We start from the raw sequence: 27,746 nt of genomic DNA, 5'->3' as shown, positions 1-27,746 counted from the left end.
TTTAAAAAGACATTAACATAGATAGGTCTCCTGGGCCAGATGGGATTTACCCCAGATTACAGAAGGAAGCAAGGGAGGAAATTGCTGGAGCCTTAACTGGCATCTTTGTATCCTCATTGGCTGCAGGTGTTACCATAGGCTTATCCATCCCCATGTGAACTCATTCCTTGGTTCAAAATGCCAAATCAATGATTTAATACTTGCATATCATTTACTTTGCTGTCGGATTCTACCTGGCTTTAGTTTTGGTGTGTGTCTCAATATTTCATTTGTTGCAGTCACCTTAAACACCAAAATCACTTTTGATCCTCAGTTTTTATTTCTGTCCTGTATTGGAACTGCCTCTCTATTTTTGATTTTATCCTGGCAAAAAAGCCAGGGTTGTTTGGTGAATGACAATACCTCAGGGCAGCTTTGTCAGGGCTGGGCTGGTTTGGATCACCAGGCTAAATCGTTGGCTTTTAAAGCAGACCCAAGCAGGCCAGCAGCACGGGTCGATTCCCGTACCAGCCTCCCCAGACAAGCGCCGGAATGTGGCGACTAGGGGCTTTTCACAGTAACTTCATTGAAGCCTACTCGTGACAATAAGCGATTTTCATTTTTCATTTTCATGTCAGGCATTTCTTTTTTTTTAATATATAAATTTAGTGTACCCAATTCATTTTTTTTTCCCCAATTAAGGGGAAATTTAGCATGGGTAATCAACCTAGCCTGCACATCTTTGGGTTGTGGAGGCGAAACCCACGGATTACCATAGCAAACTCCACACTGACAGTGACCCAGAGCCGGGATCGAACCTGGGACCTCAGCGCCGTGAGGCTGCAAGGCTAACTTACTGCGCCACCGTGCTGATGTGTTATCTGTGTTGGTCTAACATCGACTGCAACTGGATGCAGTAAAACGAGAAACAGGCTTCTGTCACAGGAAATGATCCAACACTGTTTTATTGAGCCTGTTGATCGCTGCACATAATCTGCTGTGGGTTGACACTCTATTAACCTAACTGATAACCTCCTACTGGCTTGACCAGACTAGCTCTCTATCACATGGTTCATTGGCCTGTGCACTGCGACTATTTCCCTGGCCGTGTCCTGTGAGAGAGAGAGAGAGCCTTAATGCCCTGTGGGCTTTATAGTGGTGGTGTCCTGTCTGGTGATTAGTTGTTCTGTGTCGTGTGTGTTCATTGGTTATCCTGTGTGTCAATCACTGCCTGTCTGCATCTCATGATGTACATGAGTGGATTTTATGACACGTGCTGCCCTTTGTCAGGCATTTCTCTCACTATAGGGAACCTGCCTAAAAGGTTTGGGTTGAGATTGGTAACTCAGCATATTGGCACAAACGGTTTTATAGAAAAACAAGTGGCTTCTCTTTCTGGTCAAGGCCTGGTGGGATAAATTACAGCCATAGTTTCTGCAAAATCCCCTCAGCAACTGCAATTATCCTCTGACTGACCTAGGGATTTTTGAGATAAAACACAATTTTCTCTTTGCAAGTGGCAGCTATGGCTCATTCAGTAAGGCACTTGCCTCTGAGCCATAAGTTGTGGGTTTAACTCTCAATTCAGAGACTTAAGCACAAAATCCAGACAGTATTTCAGTGACAACTTTTCCCAGCATCCTGGAAAATTTATCCCTTCATCAACATCATTGAAATAAATGAGCTGGTTATTGCTATCATGGGAAGTTTGCAAACTTGCTGCCATGTTGCCTGCATAAAAGGTGCAGTATAAATGCAGGTCTCTCTGTATATGGATTAATGCTTTGACCTCACAAAACAGCATATCGACTAAATGAAAAATCATAAGTAATGTAATGGGAGATTCATTATAGGGGGCGATTTTGGGCCCGCTATGGAGGTCATGAGAACCTCATTTTAATGTTTCTGAACACATTTCAGTGTAATTACCCAGCAATCTCCCTCCCACCACATGATTCCCCCCTCATTGAATATTCAAACCTCGCTGCCGTGACATCACATTGATGAGGTTTGCAACAACTATTTGAAGACATAAATCGAGGGAACCCCGCCCCTCCCAGGGGGCACAATGTTAAATATAAGCCCCAGGGCTAAGAGGGACTTGCCCATACAGTGCCCTAACACGGTCCCTGGCACACATTGGCATGGCCAAGTTGACACCCAACCTGGCAGTGCCAACCTGTGCCAGGAACCGGCCCTCTGGAGAGATACATGGCGGGGAGGGAGTTTCCTGTTATGTGTGGTGGGGGGGAGAGCACCAAGACCATTGGGGGGTGGGGGGGTGGGGGGAACACCTGCAGGAATGGGGGTGGAGGGGACGTGGGTAGTTTACCATGTTTACGGGATGAGGTGGGGGGTAGATCATCAAGACCAGTGAAGGGGGATGGGGTGGGGTGCAATGAGGAGTGGCGGAACACTTGCAATACTTCCAGGGTGGAGGGGTGTGGAGAGCCCGACTGACTGTGCGAGGGTGAGGAGAATACTGGTGATACCTCCGTGGTTGTGTGGTGGGGGGAGGTTGAATCCTCTCCTGCTGCCTCTGCTGGAGGGGCTCTTCCATAGTACAGTAGAGGTGACTGAGTTGACTTCTGCCAGAATCTTCTTCTGCCGCCTCTGCTAGAATAATGGTCATATAGGCCCCATGCACCACCTTAAACCGCATCAGACTCATCCGAGCACAGGATTATAATTTTACTCCAGGCCCTCCACCAAAATTTATTTCCAGCTCCTCCTATCATTCCATCTTATCTCCTCCACTGGCGCCTTCTCCATTCCAACAACCAGTGATAAATATCTGCAACGTTCCCTTCCCCCAGCTTGTCCTGAGTTTTTTTTAAATTTCAAGTACCCAATTCATTGTTTCCAATTAAGGGGCAATTTAGCGAGGCCAGTCCACCTGCCCTGCACATCTTTGTGTTGTGGGGGCAAAACCAACGCAAACACGTGGAGATTGTGCAAACTCCACACAGTGACCCAGAACCTGGATCAAACCTGGGGCCTCGGCGCCATGAGGTAACAGCACTAACCACTGTGCCACTGTGCTTCTCCAAGCTCGTTCTGAGGTAACAACACATCCAGAAGGATGTGCTTTGGCACCAGTGGGAATAAAGGAACTCTTTGCGTGCAAAGTACCACGCCTGTATATACCTGAATTCACGAACCCTCTGCAGCTGGAACTTCTCCTGCAGCTCTTCCAGCCTTGCAAATGTTTCCAAAACATTTGTGTTAAGGCGGCATGGTAGCACAGTGGTAAGCACTGTTTCTTCACAACTCCAGGGTCCCAAGTTCGATTCCCAGCTTGGGTCACTGTCTGTGCAGAGTTTGCACGTTCTCCCCCTGTCTACATGGGTTTCCTCCCACAGTCCAAAGATGTGCAGGTTAGGTGGATTGGCCGTGCTAAATTGCCCTTCGTGTTCAAAAAGGTTGGGTGGAGTTACTGGGTTATGGGGATAGGGTGGAGGTGTGGGCTTGTGTAGGGTGCTCTTTCCAAGGGCCGGTGCAGACTCGATGGGCCGAATGGCCCCCTTCTGCACTGTAAATTCTGTGAACTGTCCCTCCACAAACAGATCCCTGACCCGCTGTACCCCGTCCCAAGCCAACTCCTGTTTATCAACTTTCCGCTTCTATCCCTGCTGGAGATTCCCGCATATTGGGGTCAGTATAACATACCCCCACTTCAAAGTGCCGCCTCAGCTGGTTCCATACCTTGAAGGATGACACCACAACTGGTCTAACAGTGAATCTAACTGGGGATGACAGGAGGGGAGGCCATTGCACGGGCCCTTCAACATGCCTCCACATGGGGGGGCGCGATTCTCCCCTCCCGCGCGGCATCGGGAAGGCCGTCGTGAACTCGGCCGTGTTTCACGACAGCGTCGGAGGCCGCTCCTCGCCCCCTATTCACACCCCCCCCCCCCCCCCCCCCTCCAGGGGGCTAGGAGCGGCGTTGTGAGAAACTCGGCCGCCGGGCCTTGACGCTTGCGTCAAAGCGGCGCGCCGAGAATGACGCGACGGCGGCGCCTACGTGACGTAAGACGCGCATCTGCAGGTTGGTCGGCTCCAACCCGCGCATGCGCAGTTGCCGTCTTCCCCTCCGCTGCCCCGCAAGACGGGGCGGCTTGATCTTGCGGGCGGCGGATGGGAAAGAATGCGTCTCTTGGAGATGCCGGCCCGACAATCGGTGAGCACCGATCGCGAGCCAGTCCCCTCCCGAGCACGGCCGTGGTGCTCAATCCCCTCTCCACCCCCCACAGGCCCAAACTTACCTTTCGCACTATGTTCACGCCAGCAGCGACCAGGTGTGGTTGCTGCCGGCGTAAACAGGTCGTGAACGTCAGGCCGCTCGGCCCATCCGGACCGGAGAATCGCCGATTGCCGTGAAAAACGGCGAGCGGCTATTCCGCGACACGCCATTTTGGGGCGGTGGGAGAATCGTGGGGGGTGCCAGGGTGGCGTGTCGTGATTCGCCCGGCCCTCCCGCGGTTCTCCCACCTGGCATGGGAAGCGGAGAATCGCGCCCGGGAAGCCTCCTCCACCTGTACTCATTCCGACCCACCACTCCCCCAACACTGTTGCACATTTCCCACATTTGCCACCCGATAGTAATATCATAGGTTTGGGAGAACCATCCCCCCCCACCACCTCATCCACCATCCCCTCTGCAAGAAAGCCCTCTGAATCCTGGGCGACTTGCCTGCCCATACAAAGTCCAAGATTATTAATAATAATAATAATAATATTAACTTATCTACCCTCTGAAAAAAATGCTTTTGGAAGGAATATCGGGAGGGACTGAAAATCAAATGAAAATCTCGGGAAAATGTTCATCTTTATAGTCTGCAACCTCCCCGCTAAGGACAGTGGTAAGGCATCCCAGCTGTTCAGATCTAATTTAACCCACTCTACCAAATTGACCGAAACCTAGTTTTGGCCAGCTTGAATAGCAGGGCTCCCAAATGAGCACTCCTCCCCTGGGCGTTAACTAGAATACCTCACTCTTTGCCACATTCAACTTATACCCAGAAAAGGTTCCAAACTTCCCTAATATGTCCACTATTTTCTCCATGCTCTCCAGCAGGTTCTAAACATATAACAGTAGATTGTCGCATACAATGACAACCTATTCTCCCTACCTCCCCTTTAACTGCCCGAAATACAATAGTCAAAGGCGCTATGGCCAACGCAAACAACAGCGGGGACAGTGAACACTTATGTCTCTTGCACCTATGCATCCGAAAATAACCCAAGCTCATCATGTTTGTCCTCACTTTTGCCGTGGGGGCAGCATAAAGCAGTCGCACCCAAGCAATGAAGGTTGGCCAAACCCAAACTGCCCCAAGATCTCAAATACCTCCATTATACACAAACAAAAGCCATAGTCAGCAACTTCATATCAGTGTTTAACATGGAGATGAGCCTGTAAGACCCACACTCCACTGGGTCCTTATCCTTCTTTGGGATCAAAGATCAGTGCGTTTGAACCTTCTGTTTTCTGAAATTTCCAACTGGTGAGTCTGATTGTGCACCAGTCACATCCAATGATGAGACAGAATACAGGAATGAGATAGAGAATCTGGTGAACTGGTGCGATGACAATAATCTCTCCCTCAATGTCAACCAAACAAAGGAGATTGTCATTGACTTCAGGAAGCATAGTGGAGAACATACCCCTGTCTACATCAATGGGAATGAAGTAGAAAGGGTCGAGAGCTTCAAGTTTTAGGTCCAGATCACAAACAACCTGTCCTAGTCCCCCCCATGCCGACACTATAGTTAAGAAAGCCCACCGACTCTACTTTCTCAGAAGACTAAGGAAATTTGGCATATTAGCTACGACTCTCACCAACTTCTACAGATGCACCATAGAAAGCATTCTTTCTGGTTGTATCACAGCTTGATATGGAGCCTGCTCTGCCCAAGACCGCAGGAAACTACAAAAGGTCGTGAATATAGCTCGATCCATCACGCAAACCAGCCTGCCATCCATTGACTCCATCTACGATTCCCGCTGCCTCGAAAAGGTAGCCAGCATAATTAAGGACCCCACGCACGCAGGACATACTCTCTTCCACCTCCTTCCGTCAGGAAAAAAATACCAAATTTTATGGTCACGTACCAACTTAAGAACAGCTTCTTCCCTGCTTCCACTTCTTCCCTACTGCCATCAGACTTTTGAATGGACCTACCTCGTATTAAGTTGATTTCTTTTCTACACCCTAGCTATGACTGTAACATTATATTCTGCAGTCTCTCTTCCCTATGTACGGTATGCATTGTTTGTACAGCATGCAAGCAACAATACTTTTCACTGTAAACTAATACATGTGACATCAATAAATCAAATCAAATCAATGTTGGGAAGATGAGTAGTGGAATTATTTTCAAATTTTAAGGCACATTTACCAGAATAACCCTGTATAACTGCTATTGTGTTATATAACACAAAGCTCACTCAGCTAAATCGCTGGCTTTTAAAGCAGACCAAGCAGGCCAGCAGCACGGTTCAATTCCCGTACCAGCCTCCCCGGACAGGCGCCGGAATGTGGCGACTAGGGGCTTTTCACAGTAACTTCATTGAAGCCTACTCGTGACAATAAGCGATTTTCATTTTCATTTCATAACAGCAGTGATCAGGAAATTGAATCTATAGGATTGCACTTCACTGACAAAACACAATCTCTAGTTGCTTGGTGTCAACAGGGGACAGACAGGTGCAAGCTGTGTGTGGGGTAGTCCATTGGAAATGTTCCCAGACATCATTCCAGGAGCTCATGAGGTTGGCTCTGGCACTACGCACGCGTATCGCGGGGCCGGGTTCAGTTGTGCGCACGCGCAGTTCGCCGAGCCGGTTCGGGAGCTCTGCGCATGCCTCGGCCACTGGCCAGTGCGCATGTGCGGAGTCCGCTCACGGCCTCTGCTCCCGGGACCGTCCGGCACAGCCGTCCCCGCACCAAAACCATGAAGATGCAGGAACCCAAGTGCCAGGTACAGGCCCAGCTGGAGCTGTTGGCACCACTCTTTGTTTTCATAGCGACTGGGTCTGGGGGACAAGGAAACTGGCGAGAGGGAGAGGGTGAGGAGGAAGAGGAAGAAGAGGAGGCGGCGGGTGGTGGTGGTGATGAGGGAGGGGAAGGGTGGTGGTGATGAGGGAGGGGAAGGGTGGTGGTGATGAGGGAGGGGAAGGGTGGTGGTGATGAGGGAGGGGAAGGGTGGTGGTGATGAGGGAGGGGAAGGGTGGTGGTGAGGGAGAGGAAGGGTGGTGGTGAGGGAGGGGAAGGGTGATGGTGAGGGAGGGGAAGGGTGGTGGTGAGGGAGGGAGCACGGACGAGGGGGGTGGGGGCGGAGACGTGGGAACGGGGTTGGGGGGGGTCGGAGGGTGGGAGAGGATGCATGGTGGGGGTGAGAGGGTGCAACATAATAGGTGGAACAGAGGCTTCTGGGTGTATTTGTGCATTAATCATTGAAGGAGGCAGGACAAGTCGGGTGAAAGGGAAAAGGTTGGTGCGAGAGTGGGTGAAAAGGGTGAAGGGGCAGTGTAGGGATAGGGGGTGGGGGCGATGGGGAGAAGGGAGACTGGGGGCGGTGCAAGGGAGACAAGGTGAAGCTGGGGTTGGGGTGAGGGTGATGGAGTGGGCATGAGGGTGATGGAGGAATAGGGTCAAGAGAGGCTGGGGTGAGGAGGAGTATAGTGCGAGTGGCATGTGCATGAGTGGGGGGTAAACGGTAAATACGGGTGAGCGAGTGGGCAAATGGGATGTTATGAAGACTGGTCTTGAGCAGTTTTATGGGGAATATTGGGGTGGGGTGGTGTCAGTTGCAAGGGAAATGGCACCTTTGGGAGGTGTGGGTGGGGGGAAGGGAGTTGTCGCAGTAATCTGATTAGAGAGTGGAGGAACTAGTCGGGTGGGGATAGCGATGAATAGGAAATGGCAGCTGAGAGATGGGGGTAGGGTGGGAGTGGGAGGGCAAGATGGAGAGGAGGTGGCAGGACCAGTGGGTATTGAAGACATGGATTCTTGCGTGGTGTTCTCAGGTTAGCTTCACATGGAGGGAGGGGGGGGGGGGATTGTCGGTTGGTGGGTAACCTGTGTTTGGGGTCATGGGAAGTGCTCTCCATAATGACTGAGATGGGGCAGAATGAGGACCAGATGTGTTGCTGAAATGGAGGGATGTGAGATTAGATCCCCCTGTGCCTGAGCTGATGCAGAAGGCTGCTTCATTGCACTTGTTTCCAAAAAGAGTCTGACATTGGTATTTCTTATCATTCCTATTTGGTGTATAAAGATGTACTGTGTGTGGCATGCAGCAGACCAATGAGGAACTAAAGTGATGTCCTTTTTTTCTGAGAACATGTTTTGTACACATTTGATTTCATGATTCAGAATAATTACTGTTCAGAAGGAGGCCATTTGGCCCATTGTATCATCACCGGCTCACTGACTGAGCAATTCACTTATTGCTGTTCTGCTGCTGCCTTGCCGCAACCCTGCACATCCATCCTTTTTAGATAACTGTCCAATTCCCATTTGGTTGCTTCAATCGAATCTGCCTTCAACACACTTTCAGGTGGCCCATTTCAAACCCTTGACACTCGTCTGTAAATCTTTTTTCTCATATCACTTCTGTTTCTTTTGTCAATTACTGTGAATCTGTATCCTCTTGTTCATAGAAATTTCCTAGAAGGAACTCCCAATTCTTCTGGGGGTTGATGTAAAACACGCGACCCCATGATGATGTCTAATCCAGTATTGCCCAGATTGGATTAGAAGGAATATTGCCTGTACTAGTCCAACCCTTTTCAGATGAGACATTATTCTGTGGTCCCATTTGTCTTATTGGGTGGATGTAAAAGATTCCCGGCACCATTTGGCCCATAGAGTCTGGACCGGCCCTTACAAAGAGCACCCTACTGAAGCCCACGTATCTACCCTATCCACGTAACCCAGTAACCCCCACTTAACATTTTTTGGACATTAAGGACAATTTAGCATGGCCAATCCACCTAACCCACACATCTTTGGACTGTGGGAGGAAACTGGAGCACCCGGAGGAAACCCAAGCAGACACGGGGAGAACGTGCAGACTCCACGCACACAGTCACCCAGCTGGGAATCGAAGCTGGGACCCTGGAGCTGTGAAGCAACTGTACTAACCACTATGCTACCGTGCTGCCTCTAATTTCGTTCTAGCAGTTTCTCCTTAAATACTCTGTTCAGACCCCTCACGGTTTTGAATACCTCTCAGGAAATCTCTCAGCCTTCTCTCCAAGGAAAACAATCCTAATGTCTCCAGTCTAACTTCTCCAGTCTGTCTTCAAAGCTGAAGTTCCACATCCCTGGAGCCATTATTGCGAATCTACTGCACTCTCTCCAATGCGTTCACATCCTTCCGACAGTGCGGTGGAATGCAGTACCCAAAACTGGACACAAATCTCCAAGTGAGCCAAACTAATGTCTGACACAAGCTCAACATAACCTCCTTGCTTTTGTACTCTGTGTTCCATTACTCTCTCGACCAGTCCTGCCTCCTTCAATGATTTATGCACATTTACACCCAGAGTGCTTTTCTCCTTCACCTGTCTGAGTTGTACCCTTTATATATGTCTCTCCATCTCCTTCCAGCCAAAATTAATCCCTTCACGTTTCTTCACATTGAACTTCATCTGCTACCTGTTCACCCATTCCCACCAACGTGTTTGGCCTTCAGATCACAATGCTTCCGGGTTTCATATCACCTGCAAATATTGCAATGGTGATCTGTACACCAGGGTCCAGGTAGTTAATATATATCCCCAGCAGCAAGGGCTCCAGCACTAACCCCAGGGAAATGTGTGTTTGGGTGTTCACACATTTTTATTTCAGTGATTTAATGCTCTGAATTTGCAGTAATTACACAGGCAAGCTGTTCTCATGCAATTATGTCACACAATGCATTGACCATTCCCCCCATCAACTACCATAGGGCAACAAAGTGGGGGGAATGTTCAGTGGTCAATGAGAACAGCTTGCCTGTGTAATCACTGCAAAATGGGTGAATGGAAGAAGTATTTGCCAAACTTTTAGCCATACGTAATAAAAGACATTGGAGTCATAACAAGGTTGACTTATTGGATTTGGACAGCGATTATGAACAAGTTGAACTTTGTGCTTGGTGTCAGAGATTCTCTAAACACTCTCATGAGAAACTATGTTTGTACCCATTCCCAGATATTCACTGTTAAATAAACACCAGTCAAGAAGCAATGAGATGAGAACCTAGTGACGTACACAAAGCAAAAATAAATAAAAGCATGTGCTGGTGAAATAGCAGAGACTTTCGTGGAGCATTTGCGCTGGCCTTGAGCTGTTGGGCCGAATGGTCTGATTGAGTGCTCTCCTTTGGTACGAGAAGTAGTGGTGTATCTGCACCACTCATTCTGCTTTGGGTGAAAGATAAATTGTGTTCTTCTGGGAGTTGACGCGTGACCCCATGATGATGTCTAATCCAGTATTGCACAGATTGGATTAGAAGGAATATTGCCTGCACTACACCAAACCTTTTCAGATGAGACATTATTCTGTGGTCCCATCTGTCTTATTGGGTGGATGTAAAAGATTCCCGGCACCATTCAGCCCATTGAGTCTGCACTGGCCCTTACAAAGAGCACCCTACTGAAGCCCATGTATCTACGCTATCCGCGTAACCCAGTAACCCTCACTTAACATTTTTGGACACTAAGGGCAATTTAGCATGGGCAATCCACCTAACCCGCACATAGTTGGACTGTGGGAGGAAACCGGAGCACTCTGAGGAAACGCACGCAGACACAGGGAGATCCCCATGGCACCATTTGAGACCATTGAAGCTCCCCCCACCTCACCCCCACCCCTTGCTAGAGGCCCCTTTTTCATTGAACAAGTGTTCTCCACGTTAAAAGGCAGATTCTGCAATTGAGCAATATTGAAGAAATATGGACTAGTAATTATAGGAGACAGATTTAATGAGGAGTCCAGGCTGTTGAAAGATGGGTGGCACGGTGACGCAGTGGTTAGCACTGCTTCCTCATGGCGCTGAGGACCCGTGTTCAATCCCGGCCCCGGGTCACAGACCGTGTGGAGTTTGCACATTCTCTCCGTGTCTGCGTGGGTCTAACCCCCACAACCCAAAGATGTGCAGGGTAGGAGTAGGTGGATTGGCCACGCTAAATCGCCCCATGGAAAAAAAGAATTGAGTACTTCAAATTTATTTTTAAAAAATGGCTGCTAATAGAACTGAATAACAGTTGATGCTTGTAAATAGTGCCTCTAACAATTAAGTTTATTGAAGGGTGCAGGGTCAGGTGCTTACTTTTCTGTTTATGCATTGGAGTTTATTTTTGCTCCAAGTGCATTTGGTGCCTTGTTAATTACAGCACAGGTTGAATAAAAAGTAAAATTGTTTGCACTGCCCCTATCCATTTTGGATGAGATGTAAGAGATCCCATAGCAATTTTCTGAAAAAAGCAGGGAGATTCTCCCAGTTTCTTGGTAAATATCGATCTCAACCAAAAGCAAAAACAGATGATCCATTCAAATATTTCACATTGATTCCCTACAGTGCAGAAAGAGGCCATTCAGCCCATAGAGTCTACAGCCGACCTTGGCCCATTCCACCTCCATATCCCTGTAATCTATCCTAACCTGCACATCTTTCAACACCAAGGAGCAATTTAGGGGCATGGGCGGCACGGTAGCACAGTGGTTAGCCTAGTGGCCATGCTAAACTGCCCTTCGTGTCCCAAAAAAAGGTTAGGTAGGGTTACGGGGATAGGGTGGAGGTGTGGGCTTAAGTAGGGTTCTCTTTAAAAGGGATGATGCAGGCTCGATGGGCTGAATGGCCTCCTGCATTGTAAATTCTATGATTTAGCATGGCCAATCTACCTAGCCTGCACATCTTCGGTCTGGGAGGACACAGGAGCACCCGGAGGAAACCTGCGCAGACGGGGAGAAGATGCAAGTTCCACACAGTCACCCAAACCATAACTGAACCCGGGTCCCTGATGCTGTGAGGCAACAATGCCAATCACTGTGCCGTTGTTTGTTCTGTATGCTAATTGGCTCCCATTTATCCTCCATTGCAACAGTAATTACACCTCAGTAGTACTTCTTTAACTGTAAAGCCACTTTGGGACTTCCTGAGCTTGTGAAAGGCACTCTAAAAATACAAGTGTTTTAAATGCAGTAACTTCATTTAATTTACTCTTCGCATTCAAAACGAAAATGTGCAAGTCCTTATCAGAGAGTTACTGTATGCTGACAACATTGCACTAACATTCTGTACTGAGGAACACATGCAGCAGCAAATGGACAGACTCCCTCACATTTGTAAAGCGTTTGGTTTGACCATCAGCACCAGGAAGACAAATGGCATGGTCCAGAATGTTGCTAGCCCACCATCTAACAGTTTTGGCAATGTGACGCTGGAGATTATTGATAGTTTCACATATCTATGCTCCACAATCACCAGCAATCTGCTACTGGATGCTAAAATTAGCACAAAGATCACAAAAGCTACGACTGTTATGTTCCAGCTAAGTAAGAGGTTGTGGAACAACAGCAACCTGACAAAGAACACTAAGCTGAAACATCTGCATCCTCAGCATACCCCTGGACAACATATGCCAGGCAAGGGAACAGGTTTGAACCTTTGCTGCCTCAGAGATACTCCTGACAGGTCAAAGTCACCAACTAGAGGTGCTGGAGTGTGCTAATTGCAGCAGCGATCTGTCAGGGTCTTTGGAGAGAGAAACAGTTAACGGTTCAAGTTGAATGTGACGCCTCAGAGTCGTCCCGCCGTCTTCCTCTGAAGAGTCATACAGACTCGAAACATTAACATTTCTCTCTCTACAGATGCTGGCAGACATGCTCAAATTTTCCAGCACTTTGTGTCTATTTTATCAGGTTGATAATGGCCTTATACCCAAAGATCTTCTGTGCAGTGAATCATCTGTTGGGTCACAACCTCCAAGGCACGTATACCTCTGCCACAAGAGCATCTGCAGGGGAGATATGAAGATGGTGGACATTGACACCGACAATGGGAGACAGACGCCAACTGCAGTGACCTCTGGAGGCTGACTGGAAAAGCATGGGAAAAGGTGAACAGGAGCAAAAAGCTCAGCTGGCTGAGAGGGCATAGAGCAGGGGTGGGCAAACTTTTCCGTGCAAGGGCCACATTCAGAAATTCACAATTTTAAAGGGCCGCATAGTATATTAAGTAAAATAATTAATATTTAAAATAGCCAAAATAAAAGGTTTTAAAAGAAAAAAAAGCAATTAATTTTTATTAATTAATATTTTAAAGTAGAAACGTCACATGAAACACATGTTGTGCCGAGCAATGATCACCCTACTCAAGTCAACGTATCCACCCTATACCAGTAACCCAACAGCCCCCCATTAACCTTATAAAAAATAAAATTTAAATAAAATTTAGTGGGCCGCATAAAGACCTTTGGCGGGCCGTAGTTTGCCCACCCCTGGCATAGAGAATACAGGTCAGGGAATTATGTGCCATTTCAGGTGTCTTATTCTGCAACAAGTGTAGAAGATGGTGCCATGCCAAAGTGAGGTAGGCCCCTGAACCACACTATGCGCTGCTTAACACAGACCCGACCACCCGGGTGCAAATGCTGCCACAGAATCTTTCTCATAATCTATCCTTTTTGCCTCATTAGAGTGGGAGATTGGGGATGGGGCGGTGGTGAGAGAGAATTGCTTTGCTTTTTAAGAAAACACCATGTATTGATTCAGGCATTGCAACCCAGTTTTTAATGGAATGCAATGCGGACGCCCCTGCTTTTGGGTATAAATTGGCAAATGTAGGACAGAGGGAAAATTTGGAGCTATTGGACTGTTGCAATGTGAGATGGTATTGAGGTTTCCTTCTGTACCGCTCTGTATGACAAGACTGTAATTGTTGACGCTGGGAAGAATAGAATGTTCTAGCAGTGACATTCCGTATGGTGTTAATGTGTCAGGTATGGACTTAGTTGGTCAGAATTCAACTGCTAATTAGAGAGGTTGAGTTTTTATCTGGAAATTCTAGAACAAGGTAAGACTTGCGTTTATGCAGTGCTTTTCATGATAACCAGATATCTCAAATGTGTTATGATGTATACTCACTGTTGTAATATAGGAAACAGCAGCAAATTTGTGCACAGCAAGCTCCCACCAACAGCATCATGATAATGACCTGATCTATTTTTATGGCATTGATTGATGGATAAATGTTGGCCTGGACACCGGGTATAACTCATCTACCCTCTTCAGAATTGTACCATGGGACCCTTTATATTCACCTGAGCGGGCAGGTGGGGCCTCATCTGAAAGATTACATCTTTTATAGTACCGTGCTCCTTTGGTACTGCACTAGCACGCCAGCCCTTGCGTTTTGTACTCGAGTCCTGGAGTAGACTTGAACCTGGAATCTTGCAGTTAAGGCAAGAGTGTGAACAGCTGACGAGCTCATTCTTGCTTCTCTGACAACTATTATAGCTGTGACAGAGTAGAGGTGTTTATTCCTTTAGACTTGAAGGTAGTAAACACACAGCAAAGCTGCAGGAAGAATTTGAAAATGCTTACAAATTGGGCAGTGAAGGGACAATGAATTTCAATGTAGTGAAATGCAAAGTGTTTCTTTCCCTAAATCCACAATCTAGAAAGAGACTTTAGTTAAATGAAAAGTCATAATAATGTGTACAGAAAATCAAAGAGCTCCGGAGTCCTGATTGACAAATCGAAGTTATCACAACAATGCCTGGTGACAATGAGTAAAAGGAAATCAGGTGTCCAGATGTTCTGAAAGATCACTATTGAATTCAAATAGTGAGGTACCTGACACTCTTTAAGTTATTGGTGAAGCCTTATTAAGAATGCTGTGCACTGTTTTGGGTGTCACAGCACAAAAGAAAGATGTTACAGATAGCAAGGCGAGGGAAGACACAATGAATTCTAGGAAGTACAGAGGACTACGGGAACCCATGGGTGCAAGTCCAAAGATCCCTGAAGGCAGCAGGGCAGGTAGATAAGGTGGTTAGGAAGGCATATGGGATACTTCCTCTTTTAGTCAAGGCATAGAATAAAAGAGCAGGGAGGTTATGAGAGAGCTGTATAAAACACTTGTTAGGCCACAACTAGAGCACTATGTGCAATTCTGGTCACCACACTATAGGAAGGATGTCATTACACTAGAAAGGGTGCAGAAGAGAGTCACCAGGGTGTTGCTTGGGTTGGAGTGTTTCAGTTATGAAGAGAGACTGGTTAGGCTGGGATTGTTCTCCTCAGACCAGCGAAGGCTGAGGGGGGGACCTGATTAAGATATACAAAATTGAGCGATATAAATCGGGTAAATGGGAAGAAACGTTTCTCCTTGAACGGTAGTGGATTTTCACAGTAACTTCATTGCAGTGTTATTGTAAGCCTACTTGTGGCAATAAAGATTATTATTAAGATTATTATTATAGAGGGGTCAAAAAAACAGCGGACAGGGTAAGGGGCAGATTAATGGGACTTGAGGAAAACTGTTTCACCAACAGGGTGGTAGGAATCTGGAACTTGCTTCCTGAAATGGTAGTAGCGATGGGAATCCTCACATTTTATTACTATCCCAGACCACATTCCCAACAGTGACTAGGACAATGGACCGAAATCCCAATATTTTAGTTTATTTGTAAGACTGTGCAGAAAGAATGATTCGCTCCAGGAGTAATTGTATGAAGAATTAGAGCGTTGGTATTTATAAACTTTATTACGAATACAATATTAAACTTTTGAACTTCACACCCGAAAAGAACAGCTTACCCCTTAACACATCTGTGCAATTTTCCATTAAACAACCAGAAAAAAAGTACAGATCTCAATCCATCTTAAAATTAGCATGGCCTAGTATACTTGCTTTATAAAACAAATTTGGTTCCTGTTAGAACCCCTTCAGACTCTGGCTGAGCATCTTCCAAAAGCTGGTTCACCTGGCATGTTTCTTCCTTGTCCCCAGACAAGATTGCTCTGCTTCGAAAATTATTATTCTTTTATGACTATCCCACTGAGAGAAAATTGTGGACTCGGTTTCAGGCAGATCAGAATTCACCACTTCTCCCTCCCAAAGCTTCTCCAAAACTCACTGCCTCTCTGCATTCCTGGGCTCAATCCAACAATAACCTCATCTCCCTAAGCGGAAAACAAATAATCTCTGCAGGCTGCGAAGCACATTAACTCCCCAGGGACTTCCCCTGCCAAGCCACATTCCTCTGTTCAATTCCCCATGTTTCCTAGAAGTTCCCAGGCCTTTACAAGACAAAATATTTTTTAAAAAATGACCACTGCAGTTAAACACTATATCCGCAGGCTTTTAACCCTTAAATTGTCCCAATATTTGGATGCCAATATTCCTAAAACCTTCCATTTGTCACAATTTAAGAAGCGTTTCGATGAGCATTTGAAACGTAACAGCATACAAGGGTGCGGACCAGATGCTGGAAAATGGGATCTGAATAATCTTAATGGCCAACGTAGTACTTTGCATTAGTGTTTACCAAAGAAAAGGACTTTGTTGAAGATGATTCTTGGGTATGGTGTTTGGACAATCTAGATCATGTTGACATTGAAAAGGAGGAGGTAGTGGGTCTTTTAAAAGACATTAAGGTAGATCAGTCTCCTGGGCCGGATGGGATTTACCCCAGAATACTGAGGGAAGCAAGGAAGGAAATTGCTGGGGCCTTGACTGACAGCTTTGTATCCTCATTGGCTACAGGTGATATCCCAGAGGACTGGAGAATAGCTCATGTGGTACCGCTGTTTAAGAAAGGCAGCAGGGATAATCCAGGAAATTATAGGTTGGTAGTAGGTAAATTATTTGAGAGAATTCTCAAGGACAGGATTTACACCCATTTGGAAACAAATGGACTCATTAGGGATAGACATCATGGTTTTTGAAAGGGAGGTCCTGCCTCACTAACTTGATCAAGGTTTTTGAGAAGATGGCAAAGATGAGTGATGAGGAGAGGGCAGTGGATGTTGTTTACATGAAAGTAAAGCCTTTGACAAGGTGCCTCATGGCAGACTGGTACAAAAGGTGAAGTCACATGGGATCAGAGGTGAGGTGGTAAGATGGATACAGAACTGGCTCGGTCACAGAAGGCAAAGGGTAACAGTGGAAGGGTGTTTTTCTGAATGGAAGGCTGTGACTAGTGGTGTTCCACAGGGATCTGTGCTGGGCCTCTGTTTGTTGCATACATAAACGATTTGCAGGAAAATGTAGCTGGTCTGATTAGTAAGCTCGCGGATGACACCAAGGTTGGTGGAGTGGCAGATGGTGTTGAGGATTGTCAACGGATACAGCAGGACATAGGTTGGAGATGTGGGCAGAGAAATGAAAATGGAGTTTGATCCGGACAAATGTGAGGTAATGCATTTTGGTAGGTCTAACATAGAGGGGGAAATATACTGTGAATGGCAAAACTCTTAGGAATATAAAAGTTGGGGCATCAAAGTGGTGCAGTGGTTAGCACTTGTGCCTCACGGTGCCGTGGGCCCAGTTTCGATCCCAGCCCTATGGCACTGGCTGTGTTTGCACATTCTCCCCGTGTTTGCGTGGGTTTCACACCCACAACCCAAAAGATGTGCAGGATGGGTGGATTGGCCATGCTAAATTGCCCCTTAATTGGAAAAAATGAAGTGGGTAATCTAAATTTATTTTAAAAAAGGAATATAGAAAGTCAGAGATCTGGGCGAGCAGGTTCACAGATCTTTGAAAGCAGCACAAGTGGATAAGGTAGTCAAGAAAGCGTATGGAATGCTTGCCTTAATTGGATGGGGCATCAATTATAAAAACTGCCAAGTCATGCTACAGTTGTATAGAACCTTGGAGTGGCACTTGGAATATTGCACACAATTCTGGTCACCACACTACCAGAAAGATGTGGAGGCTTTGGAGAGGCTGCAGAGGAGGTTTACCAGGATGTTGCCTGGTCTGGGGGATGTTAGATATCCGGAGAGGCTGAATAGACTCGGACTGTTTTCGTTAGAACGATGGAGGTTGAGGGGTGACCTGATCAAGGTCTACATGATTAAGAGGGACATGGATAGAGTGGATGGGCAGGCACTCTTTCCCATGGTGGAGGAGTCAGTCTCCAGGAGACATAGGTTTAAGGTTTGTGGGGCAAAGTTTAGAGGAGATGTGTGAGGCAGGTATTTTACACAGAGGATGGTGAGTGCCTGGGATGCGTTGCCAGAGGAGGTTGTGGAAGCAGATACATTAACGACGTTCAAAGTCATCTTGACAAATACATGGATAGGATGGGTATATAACGATATGGCACAAGGAAGTGCTGAGGGTTATGGCTAAGGTTGGTATCAGTACAGAGTTGGAGGGCTGAGGGGCCTGTTTCTGTGCTGTATTAATCTTTGTTCTTTGATGGACCGAAGGGACTCTTGCTGTGTTGTAAAACTCTGACTCTATTTGTTGTTTGAGAATTTTTCTTTGGTACAAATTGCTAGTGGCATAATATGGGCAAACTGTTTAACCTTTCAGCAAACAAGCCAGCGTTCTGATCTCAATCTCCGCAACGGGGAGGCTTTGAGTCACTGATAACTTAGATTTGCGTGTTTAACTGCGCAGCTCTTTGAGGAATAATGCTAGATATTCCTGCTGCACAATCTGAGTCATTGCAATTTGGATACATGGGATGACTTTTTATTTTGGAAAAGCCAAATTCATATGCGATATATAACACTGTTGAATCACACAGGAGGCCATTTGGTCTGTGGCTCTTTGAAATGACTATTCACTTGGTTCCATTTCACTGCTCTCACCAAAGTCATGAAAGTTATTTCATTACGAATAATTATTCCCTTTTGATTTACTGTTGTTCCAAATCTTCATTTCGTTCATGATGATTTTTTTTTAAGTCATGGCTGGAATTCTCCAGTCATTGGGGATTCTCTTTTACCTCTGGCAGCGCACCCCCGCCAGTGGGTTTCCCATTGACAAGCATGGGGAAGAAATACCGCCACCAGCATACCACACACCTTCGAGAAACACACGGCTAGAGGACCACATGTCTCCCCTTTTTCCCCTCTAGTTCTTGACCCTCCTGCAATTGTACTGAGCTGGGAGTGCTGTGCATTTTGGTCTCCAGTAGGGTGGGGTAGTGTGAAGAATAAATATCAGCATTGGCTAGTTAGGCAGAATGGCTTGTCTCAGTACTATACATTCTACATAATTCTGTGTAGTTTCTCCCTTTTAAGCGCCACATTATTCTAAAGGCATCTGTCAAATCTCATGTCACTACATTGTTACAAATCGTGAAAACTATGTTTTTAAAATACTCAATTTTTAAATAGAATGAATATCAAGATGGCTTCAAGGGCAACTAGCACGATTTGAGAATCAACCTGTTAATCTTTCAAGGAGACACAGGCACACTTTTTCTGAGTTTGACTCGATGTTTCTCAGGCCAGAAGATAACCAAAACTCCACTGACACTTTCATTGTTTAACAAATTACGAATTTGCCTTTTCAAGAAACATTTTTTAAGACAAGTTTTATCTTCACCTGTACCGAGTTTTGGTGTGTGCAAGTAAGAGAGAGAGGGATATGTAGTTTCTACAACAATATGCTCTGGAACAAATGATTGAGCAGGCTATTTTAGGCCTAATAATGTGTTATTAGGTCAGTGGAGTATGGCTTTGAGATTGAGGATCAGCCTTGACCATATTGAATGACAGAGTAGGCTGAAAGGACCGAATGGTCCATGTTGATTTTCTATGTTTAGTAATTCCAGGCCAAAAACAAACTAACCGTTACCCTTTTTAAATATAAAAGGTTTGCTGCTGGGTTAATTAAAATTGACTCACCCCAAGGGTAAGGAAGCATGTGCTCACATACAAATACACTGGGCTAAATCGCTGGCTTTTAAAGCAGGCCAGCAGCACGGTTCGATTCCTGTACCAGCCTCCCCGGACAGGCCCCAGAATGTGGCGACGAGGGGCTTTTCACAGTAACTTCATTAAAGCCAACTCGTGACAATAAGCGATTTTCATTTAATTTCATAAATGATCATGGGCTATAAAATGTAACACCTTAAAATTGTCTGTGACACTTCTGTTAACCTTCGCTACTCTAAGAACATTCTCCGGACTTCTCCAGTCTCTCCACATAAAGCAACTCCCTCATCTTCGATCTTATTTGAAAGATGGCCCTGCTAAATGCGGCAGTCCCTCAGTACTCTAGTGTCGGCCTGGATGATGCATTTGAGTCTTTGAGTGGGGATAGAAGCAAACTTGCCTGCTAAGCGAGAGCAAAGATGATTCTCGACAGGAGCGAGAGTAACAGGGTAGTTGTTATGGGGGACTTTAACTTTCCAAATATTGACTGGAAATACTATAGTTCGAGTACTATAGATGGGTCAGTTTTTGTGCAGTGTGTGCAGGAGGGTTTTCTGACACAGTATGTAGACAGGCCAACAAGGGGCGAGGCCACATTGGATTTGGTACTGGGTAATGAACCCGGCTAGGTATATCAGGAACAAAAGAATGACTAGAATAAGATTAGGGCCAATCAAGGATAGTAGTGGAAAGTTGTGTGTGGAATCAGAGGAGATAGGGGAAGCGTTAAATGGATATTTTTCATCAGTGTTTACACTGGAGAAAGACAATGTTGTCGAGGTGAATACTCGGGTTCAGTCGACCGGGCTAGATGGAATTGAGGTTCAAAAGGAGGAGGTGTTATCAATTTTGGAAAATGTCAAAATAGATAAGTCCCCTGGGCCAGATGGGATTCATCCTAGGATTCTCTGGGAAGCCAGGGAGGAGATTGCAGAGCCTTTGTCCTTGATCTTTGTGTCGTCTTTGTCGACAGGAATAGTGCCGGAAGACTGGAGGATAGCAAATGTTGTCCCCTTGTTCAAGAAGGGGAGTAGAGACAACCCTGGTAATTACTTCAGTTGTGGGTAAAATATTGGAAAAGGTTATAAGGGATAGGGTTTATAATCATCTTGAAAAGAACAAGTTGATTAGCGATAGTCAACACGGTTTTGTGAAGGGTAGGTCATGCCTCACAAACCTTATTGAGGTTTTTGAGAAGGTGACCAAACAGGTGGATGAGGGTAAAGCGGTTGATGTGGTGTATATGGATTTCAGTAAGGCGTTTGATAAGGTTCCCCACGGTAGGCTATTGCAGAAAATAAGGAAGTATGGGATTGAAGGTGATTTAGCGGTTTGGATCAGTAATTGGCTAGCTGAAAGAAGACAGAGGGTGGTGGTTGATGGCAAATGTTCATCCTGGAGTTCAGTTACTAGTGGTGTACCGCAAGGATCTGTTTTGGGGCCACTGCTGTTTGTCATTTTTATAAATGACCTGGAAGAGGGTGTAGAAGGATGGGTTAGTAAATTTGCAGATGACACGAAGGTCGGTGGAGTTGTGGATAGTGCTGAAGGATGTTATAGGATACAGAGGGACATAGATAAGCTGCAGAGCTGGGCTGAGAGGTGGCAGATGGAGTTTAATGCGGAAAAGTGTGAGGTTGTTCACTTTGGAAGGAGTAACAGGAATGCAGAGTACTGGGCTAATGGCAAGATCCTTGGTAGTGTAGATGAACAGAGAGATCTCGGCATCCAGGTACATAAATCCCTGAAAGTTGCCACCCAGGTTAATAGGGCTGTTAAGAAGGCATATGGTGTGCTAGCCTTTATCAGTAGGGGGATTGAGTTTCGGAGCCACAAGGTCATGCTGCAGCTGTACATAACTCTGGTGCGGCCGCTCCTGGAGTACTGCGTGCAGTTCTGGTCACCACATTATAGGAAGGATGTGGAAGCTTTGGAAAGGGTTCAGAGGAGATTTACTAGGATGTTGCCTGGCATGGAGGGAAGGTCTTACGAGGAAAGGCTCAGGGACTTGAGGTTGTTTTCGTTAGAGAGGAGAAGGGTGAGAGGTGACTTAATAGAGACATATAAGATAGTCAGAGGGTTAGATAGGGTGGACAGTGAGAGTCTTTTTCCTCGGATAGTGATGACCAACACGAGGGGACATAGCTTTAAATTGAGGGGTGGTAGATATAGGACAGATGTCAGAGGCAGTTTCTTTACTCAGAGAGTAGTAGGGGTGTGGAACGCCCTGCCTGCAACAGTAGTAGACTCGCCAACTTTAAGGGCATTTAAGTGGTCACTGGATAGACATATGGATGAAAATGGAATAGTGTAGGTCAGATAGGCTTCAGATGGTTTCACAGGTCGGCGCAACATCGTGGGCCGAAGGGCCCGTACTGCGCTGTAATGTTCTATGTTCTAATACCACAGAGCAAAGGCTGCATGATCCTAAATTTATTCTGGGGAGAAAAATAAATAGCTGGAAGTACGTTATCAGACAATAAGTAGACATTTAAAATACATAAAATCTGAATGTGAACTTTAAGCAGCTGACAGATCTGTCATCAGATTACTGCCTTCTGCTCACTGACTTTTGTTTTAAGTTCCTAATGGATTTCTCAACAAAGTTCATGCTTATTTGGATATCAGCTGTTCTTTCAGGTCTGTAATCTTACTATGCCTACACTGCGGAATATTCTGCTATGGTGCAGCCGTACCTTTTAAGAAAACCCAGCTCTAAATGTTAAGTCAGCACATATTCTGGTCAATCAGCGTTTAATTGTTACTTGGTCAGGAAACTTTGCAGATTGGGTTGGGCTGCAGCGAACAAGCACCCAGTATCTTAAGACTGATTTGTACCTGTAACTAGGCGTGGCATGTGGAGATGCTACTTGTGTTGTTTTTAATATACATTGACATGTAAAAGTAATATGTAAACCTGGTCACGATAAAGATCCCGAGGCGTATTATCACATGACTAGCATTGCCATGTATCCAGTTTTTTGCAGGCTATTACCCAGAGCAAATCATATCTTCGCATTATACTCTTATTTGGTCATATTTGATAAACAGCATTATGAAAGACACAGCGCAAAAATTGACATTTCATTTTTAGTATCTCAATCATGATCTGTGACTGATGCACCAGGAATCCATAAGGGGAGGGAAGCACTTCGGCAAATATTGTCATAGAATCTGTGCAGTGCAGAAAGAGGCCATTCAGCCCATTGAGTCTACAGTGACCCCCAGAAAGAGCACCTGATCTGGCCCCACGCCCCTGACCTATCTATCTCTGTAACCTCATAACCCCACCTAACATTTGGGCAATTTAACACCGATTGGACACTTACGGGGCAATTTAACATGGCCAATCCACCTAATCTGCACATCTTTGGACAATGGGAGGAAACCGGAGCACCTGGAGGAAACCCACGCAGACACGAGGAGAAAGTGCAAACTCCACACAGCCACCTGTGGCTGGAATTGAACCGGGTTTCCCGAGGCTTGAGGCAGCAGTGCTAACCGCTGTGCTATCAGTTAAATGTTCGCTCAAGGAGTGCAGCTTAGTTATTTTTCGTTCAGAGCTCAGCTTGGGCATTCCTCCTGAGCTTAAATAAAGACAATGTCAATAGTGCTGGGGATCCCATTATTGGAGGGGACTGGACATGCTGGATTGACATGGGGCACAAATGGGTAAGCCCCCTCTCATGGCTGGTGGAGTAGATATGCAGGAAGGAAGTAAAGAATACCCCCTTGCATGATCACATGCTGGAATAACAGGGTCCATAATTATCTCTCAGCAAGTGAAATGTAGACCTTGGAAAGATGTAGTTCAGAGTAACTGGGGGAGGTTAAAACCTGTAGAAACCAATTGTGTCTGGGTGTAACTTGTTTTTGTTTTGGAACTTGAACTAAGCAGCAATAAATAGCCAGTGAAACGGCCATCAAACCTCATAGAATTGCCAAACAGGTTATTAGAGAGGCTGAATGTAAAAACACATGATTGTAAGAGCACTAAATGTGGGTTGTTTTCTAAATGGAAGTTTCCTGAAGGCAAAAACCGAGAAGTGTTTTTGTGGGAACAGTTGATCTTCGCTGCATTTTTTAATATCAGAATATTACAGAGCTGCAACAACCTGATCAACTGCTTTGCTAATTCCCCCTTCCCCCTCTTCATTTTTAAAACCATGGGGAAAAGCAAGCAACACCAAACTGCATTTCAAAAGCAGCCCCAATATGCAGTGGCCAGCCTCCTGAATGCCTTTGTTGCACTGTCAGTGTTGAAATGTGGCTTGTGGGGCAGATGCCGCTGGGCAGACCGCAATCAGCTGGGAGTCTTGAATGCGGATGCTGAGTCTACCGCAGTTTTTATTTACGTGTCCCTCACAGACAGCTTTCATGTAAAGATTGCACCTTTCTAACTATCTCAGATTTTTGTGTTTGGAAAGACTGTTGCAGTAATTGAAGTGGGAAGTGTCTGGGTCTTGCTTGCAGTCCTTAGTTTATGCCATTCCAATCATAAAATAGTTGCGTTATGAAAGCAGGGTGGTATCTGCAGACTGTAATTGTGGCAAAGCGAGCAGCAGTGTTGATGCATGGCTGATTTTATTTTTTTATCCCCTGCCCCAAGGTTGAACTCCGTTTCAGCTGTGTGATTGGGGGAAGAGCCAGCAAGTTTAGGGGAAAACATAGAGATGTCAATCTGTAGCGTTTCAGTTTGCTGCCCAGCCAAAAGGCAGCTATCAGGCTGCATGGTTTTAAATGCTCTATCTTCTTTGAAAGAGGGCCAGGCAATCATTTTGAAAGTGAAGGCAATTCTCATTTTGGGAATGAACAGCCTTCTGAAATACTGACAACAAAGAGATGTCTGTTATTCAAACCGTTTTTCTCCCCCAGAAATCCAAATTCAACACACTATTGCTTTTTAAAAATGTAATCTGTTACATTGGATGTTCCAAAACCTTTCTGCCTTAAAGCTGCTTAAAACCTTCACCAAACACCTGGTCAACTGTCCTAATACCTCTTTCTGTTTCTCGGTCTCAACACCTTTTCTGGTAATTGTTCTGGGATAGATACCATCTGGCCCTTGGGATTGGTCTACTTTAATGCTTTTTAACACACATAACACTTCCTCCTTCGTAGTAATGACCTGTTCTAAAGTTTGTACACATCCCTCTGAGACACCACCAATCACCACTTCCCTCTCCTTTGTGAAAATCGATGCAAAATACTCATTTAGGATTTCACTTCCTTTGGTTCTACACATAATTTCCCTCCTCTGTGCTTGAGTGGACCAACTCTACTAGCTACCCTCTTGTTCCCAATATACGTCCTTGGAATTCTCCTTAATCCTGTCTGCCAAGGACATTTCTTGAACCCTTTATGCTCTCTTAACTGCCTGCTTTGAGCTCTTTTCTACTTTCCTTGTATTCTTCAAGTGCTTTATCTGTTTTTAGTTGCCTTGACCTCACGTATGCATCCTTTTTCTTTTTGACTGGACTCTCAGTTCCCCTGGTAATCCACGGTTCCTGTCTTTCCCTTTCATCAGCACATGCCTGTCCTGCACTCCCATCAACTGCTCCTTAGAAGACTCCCACATGCCAAATGTGGATTTACCCTCAACAACCTCTCCCAAACAACAGCCTCCAAATCCTGCCTAATTTGGTTGTAATTAGCCTTCCCCAATTTAGCACCTTAACCCGAGGACAACACTCGTTCTTTTCCATGAGGATCCGAAAGCTTGGATTGGATCAAATTCAACTGTGGTACCCAATCCCTCATGAAGAATAGCACTTGAGCTCAATACAGGTGCTGATGACTCTTCTTACTCTAGGAAAAATCAGAGGGAAGGTGGAAAAAGTGTTGTGTATTGGCATCAGACAGGGTGGCCAGCAATTTAAATCCATTAGTAAATGAGGTTGCGGATTTTCCTTTAATTCACTGCTGCTCCCTGGCAACACATATCCCGATGCAGAGGGCTGGAGGTTTCAATTTTGAAAGAAAGTCCGAGGAATTTATGGAAAAAATGTTTTGATTGATTCACTGATCTCCAATGGACTCCTGCATATTTAACTAATATTCGAACAGGCGCCGGATTGGCGGCTAGGGGCTTTTCACAGTAACATCATTGAAGCCTACATGTGACAATAAGCAATTATTGTTATTAATATTCAGGGTCATACAATGTGGCTATTAGAAATGCATCATGCCCTATAAACAGGAGCTCGTTGGTGCTCAGATGGTTGTGTTTGCGCACCATTGTAATGCATTCCTTTCTATGTGTCGAGTTACCACTGGAAACAGCAAAGTGGGGAATTGTTATTTTCTTGACTAACTGATCCAATTCCTCTGTGTACATAAAGCTATAGGTCCTTGAAGATGAGAGAGACTCACATAAAAATAGCTGAATAGACATTTGATCTTAGAAATGCAACTCATTTATAGTTCACGTGCTGAGTTAGTGCACAAAACTGTCTCAAATATTGCCCGGATCCCCAAATGTTTCCTCGTACTCCTGAATATCCTGCAGCTCAGCTTGTTGTCGGTAAAAATAGCTAATGAGTAAACTTTGCTGCTTACTCTGAGCAAAATCATTCAACGTGCATGGCTTAAACAAATTTCAATATTTTTTACGATTTGAAAAGCATGAGGGATTAATTAGACGAGCCAGGCTTTTGTCTGTTCCCTCCTGATCCAAGTGTTCCATCTCCAGTTATGCATTCTAAGCAAAACGAATCAGTTACCCTCAGTTGCAAAAATCATAAGACTGTGTAATCTGTGTTCTCCCATTCTTTCACGTATCTTGGCTAGCTCTTTCGTGGATCCTACATTATTCAACATTGGTATTGCATCTGGCAAGTTAGGCTTCCACAGTCCTGGGGTCTCTGGAATTATTAATCATCGAATCCCTGCAATGCAGAAGGAGGCCTATTGGCCCATCGAATCTGCACTGACTCTGCAAAAGAACACCCTACCTTGGCCCAATCTCCCGTCCTATCCCCGTAACCCCACCGAACCTTTGAACACTAAAGGGGCAATTTATCATGGCTAATCCACCTAACCCGCCCATCTTTGGACTGTTGGAGGAAACCTGAGCACCCGGAGGAAACTCGCGTAGATACTGGGAGAATATGCCAACTCCACACACAGTCACCCGAGGTCGGAATTGAACCCGGGTCCCTGATGCTTTTGAGGCAGCAGTGCTAACTACTGTGTAAAGTCTTGTGTTAAGTGAGCTATAAATCTGCATTTGAATAGCTTTTTTTGGAATTTTTTCTATTCAACATTTTGAGTGAATGGGGCAAAACATGACATTTGTTAATTTTATATTTGTACTGAAGGTGTACTCACATTTGCTAATGGTAGTATTTTTAAAAACCTAGATCATGTTTATATGTTCAGATTGTCTAAGTTGTGTGTGTGTCTTAAGATGTATTTTTGTGACCCATCCAGACAGTTCTCCTCTTGGACTCTGCCAATTTCCCTCTTCTGAAGTGAGGGTAACCAAAACTGTGCAGTTTTCTTTTTTTTAATTTAGAGTGCCCAATTCATTTTTTCCAATTAAGGGGCAATTTAGCGTGGCCAATCCACCTACCCTGCACATCTTTGGTTGTGGGGGCAAAACCCACGCAAGCACGGGGAGAATGTGCAAAATACACACGGACAGTGACCCAGAGCCGGGATCGAATCTGGGACCTTGGCGCCATGAGGCAGCAGGGCTAACCCCTGCACCACCGTGCTGCCACCTGTGCAGTTTTCTAAGCTGGCCACTTAGATCGTCTTATCATGAGTTGTTCTCCTATGTTCTAGATTTCCCAGCGAGGGAAAACAATTGTCTACTCTGTCAAATTCTTTCACAATCTTGCTTGTTTCAATGAAATCGCCTCT

The 27,746-nt window shown here is 45.6% G+C and overlaps 1 protein-coding gene across 5 annotated transcripts in view; it reads left to right on the top strand.

Annotated features, from left to right (window-relative positions):
• Positions 1–6,861: 6,861 nt before the first annotated feature.
• The window catches only part of tmem94 (transmembrane protein 94), a 158,270-nt gene continuing 137,385 nt past the window's right edge, over positions 6,862–27,746 (top strand). For 3 of the 5 annotated variants that reach the window (XM_038776372.1, XM_038776369.1, XM_038776373.1), the window contains exon 1: positions 6,884–6,963. Coding sequence is in view for 1 of the 5 variants with exons in the window: in XM_038776370.1 (XP_038632298.1) it covers positions 6,937–6,963 (27 nt within the window). In the remaining 4 variants the exon portion in view is untranslated. Of the gene's footprint in view, positions 6,964–27,746 lie in introns of all 5 variants that reach the window. The other 2 variants (XM_038776370.1, XM_038776371.1) reach the window with 2 other exon arrangements.

The sequence above is a fragment of the Scyliorhinus canicula genome, chromosome 18 (genome assembly GCF_902713615.1).
Source record: "Scyliorhinus canicula chromosome 18, sScyCan1.1, whole genome shotgun sequence".
NCBI classification, from domain to species: domain Eukaryota; kingdom Metazoa; phylum Chordata; class Chondrichthyes; order Carcharhiniformes; family Scyliorhinidae; genus Scyliorhinus; species Scyliorhinus canicula.
The sequence above is the reverse complement of the archived record's forward strand: the minus strand, read 5'-3'. Positions and strand labels throughout refer to the sequence as shown.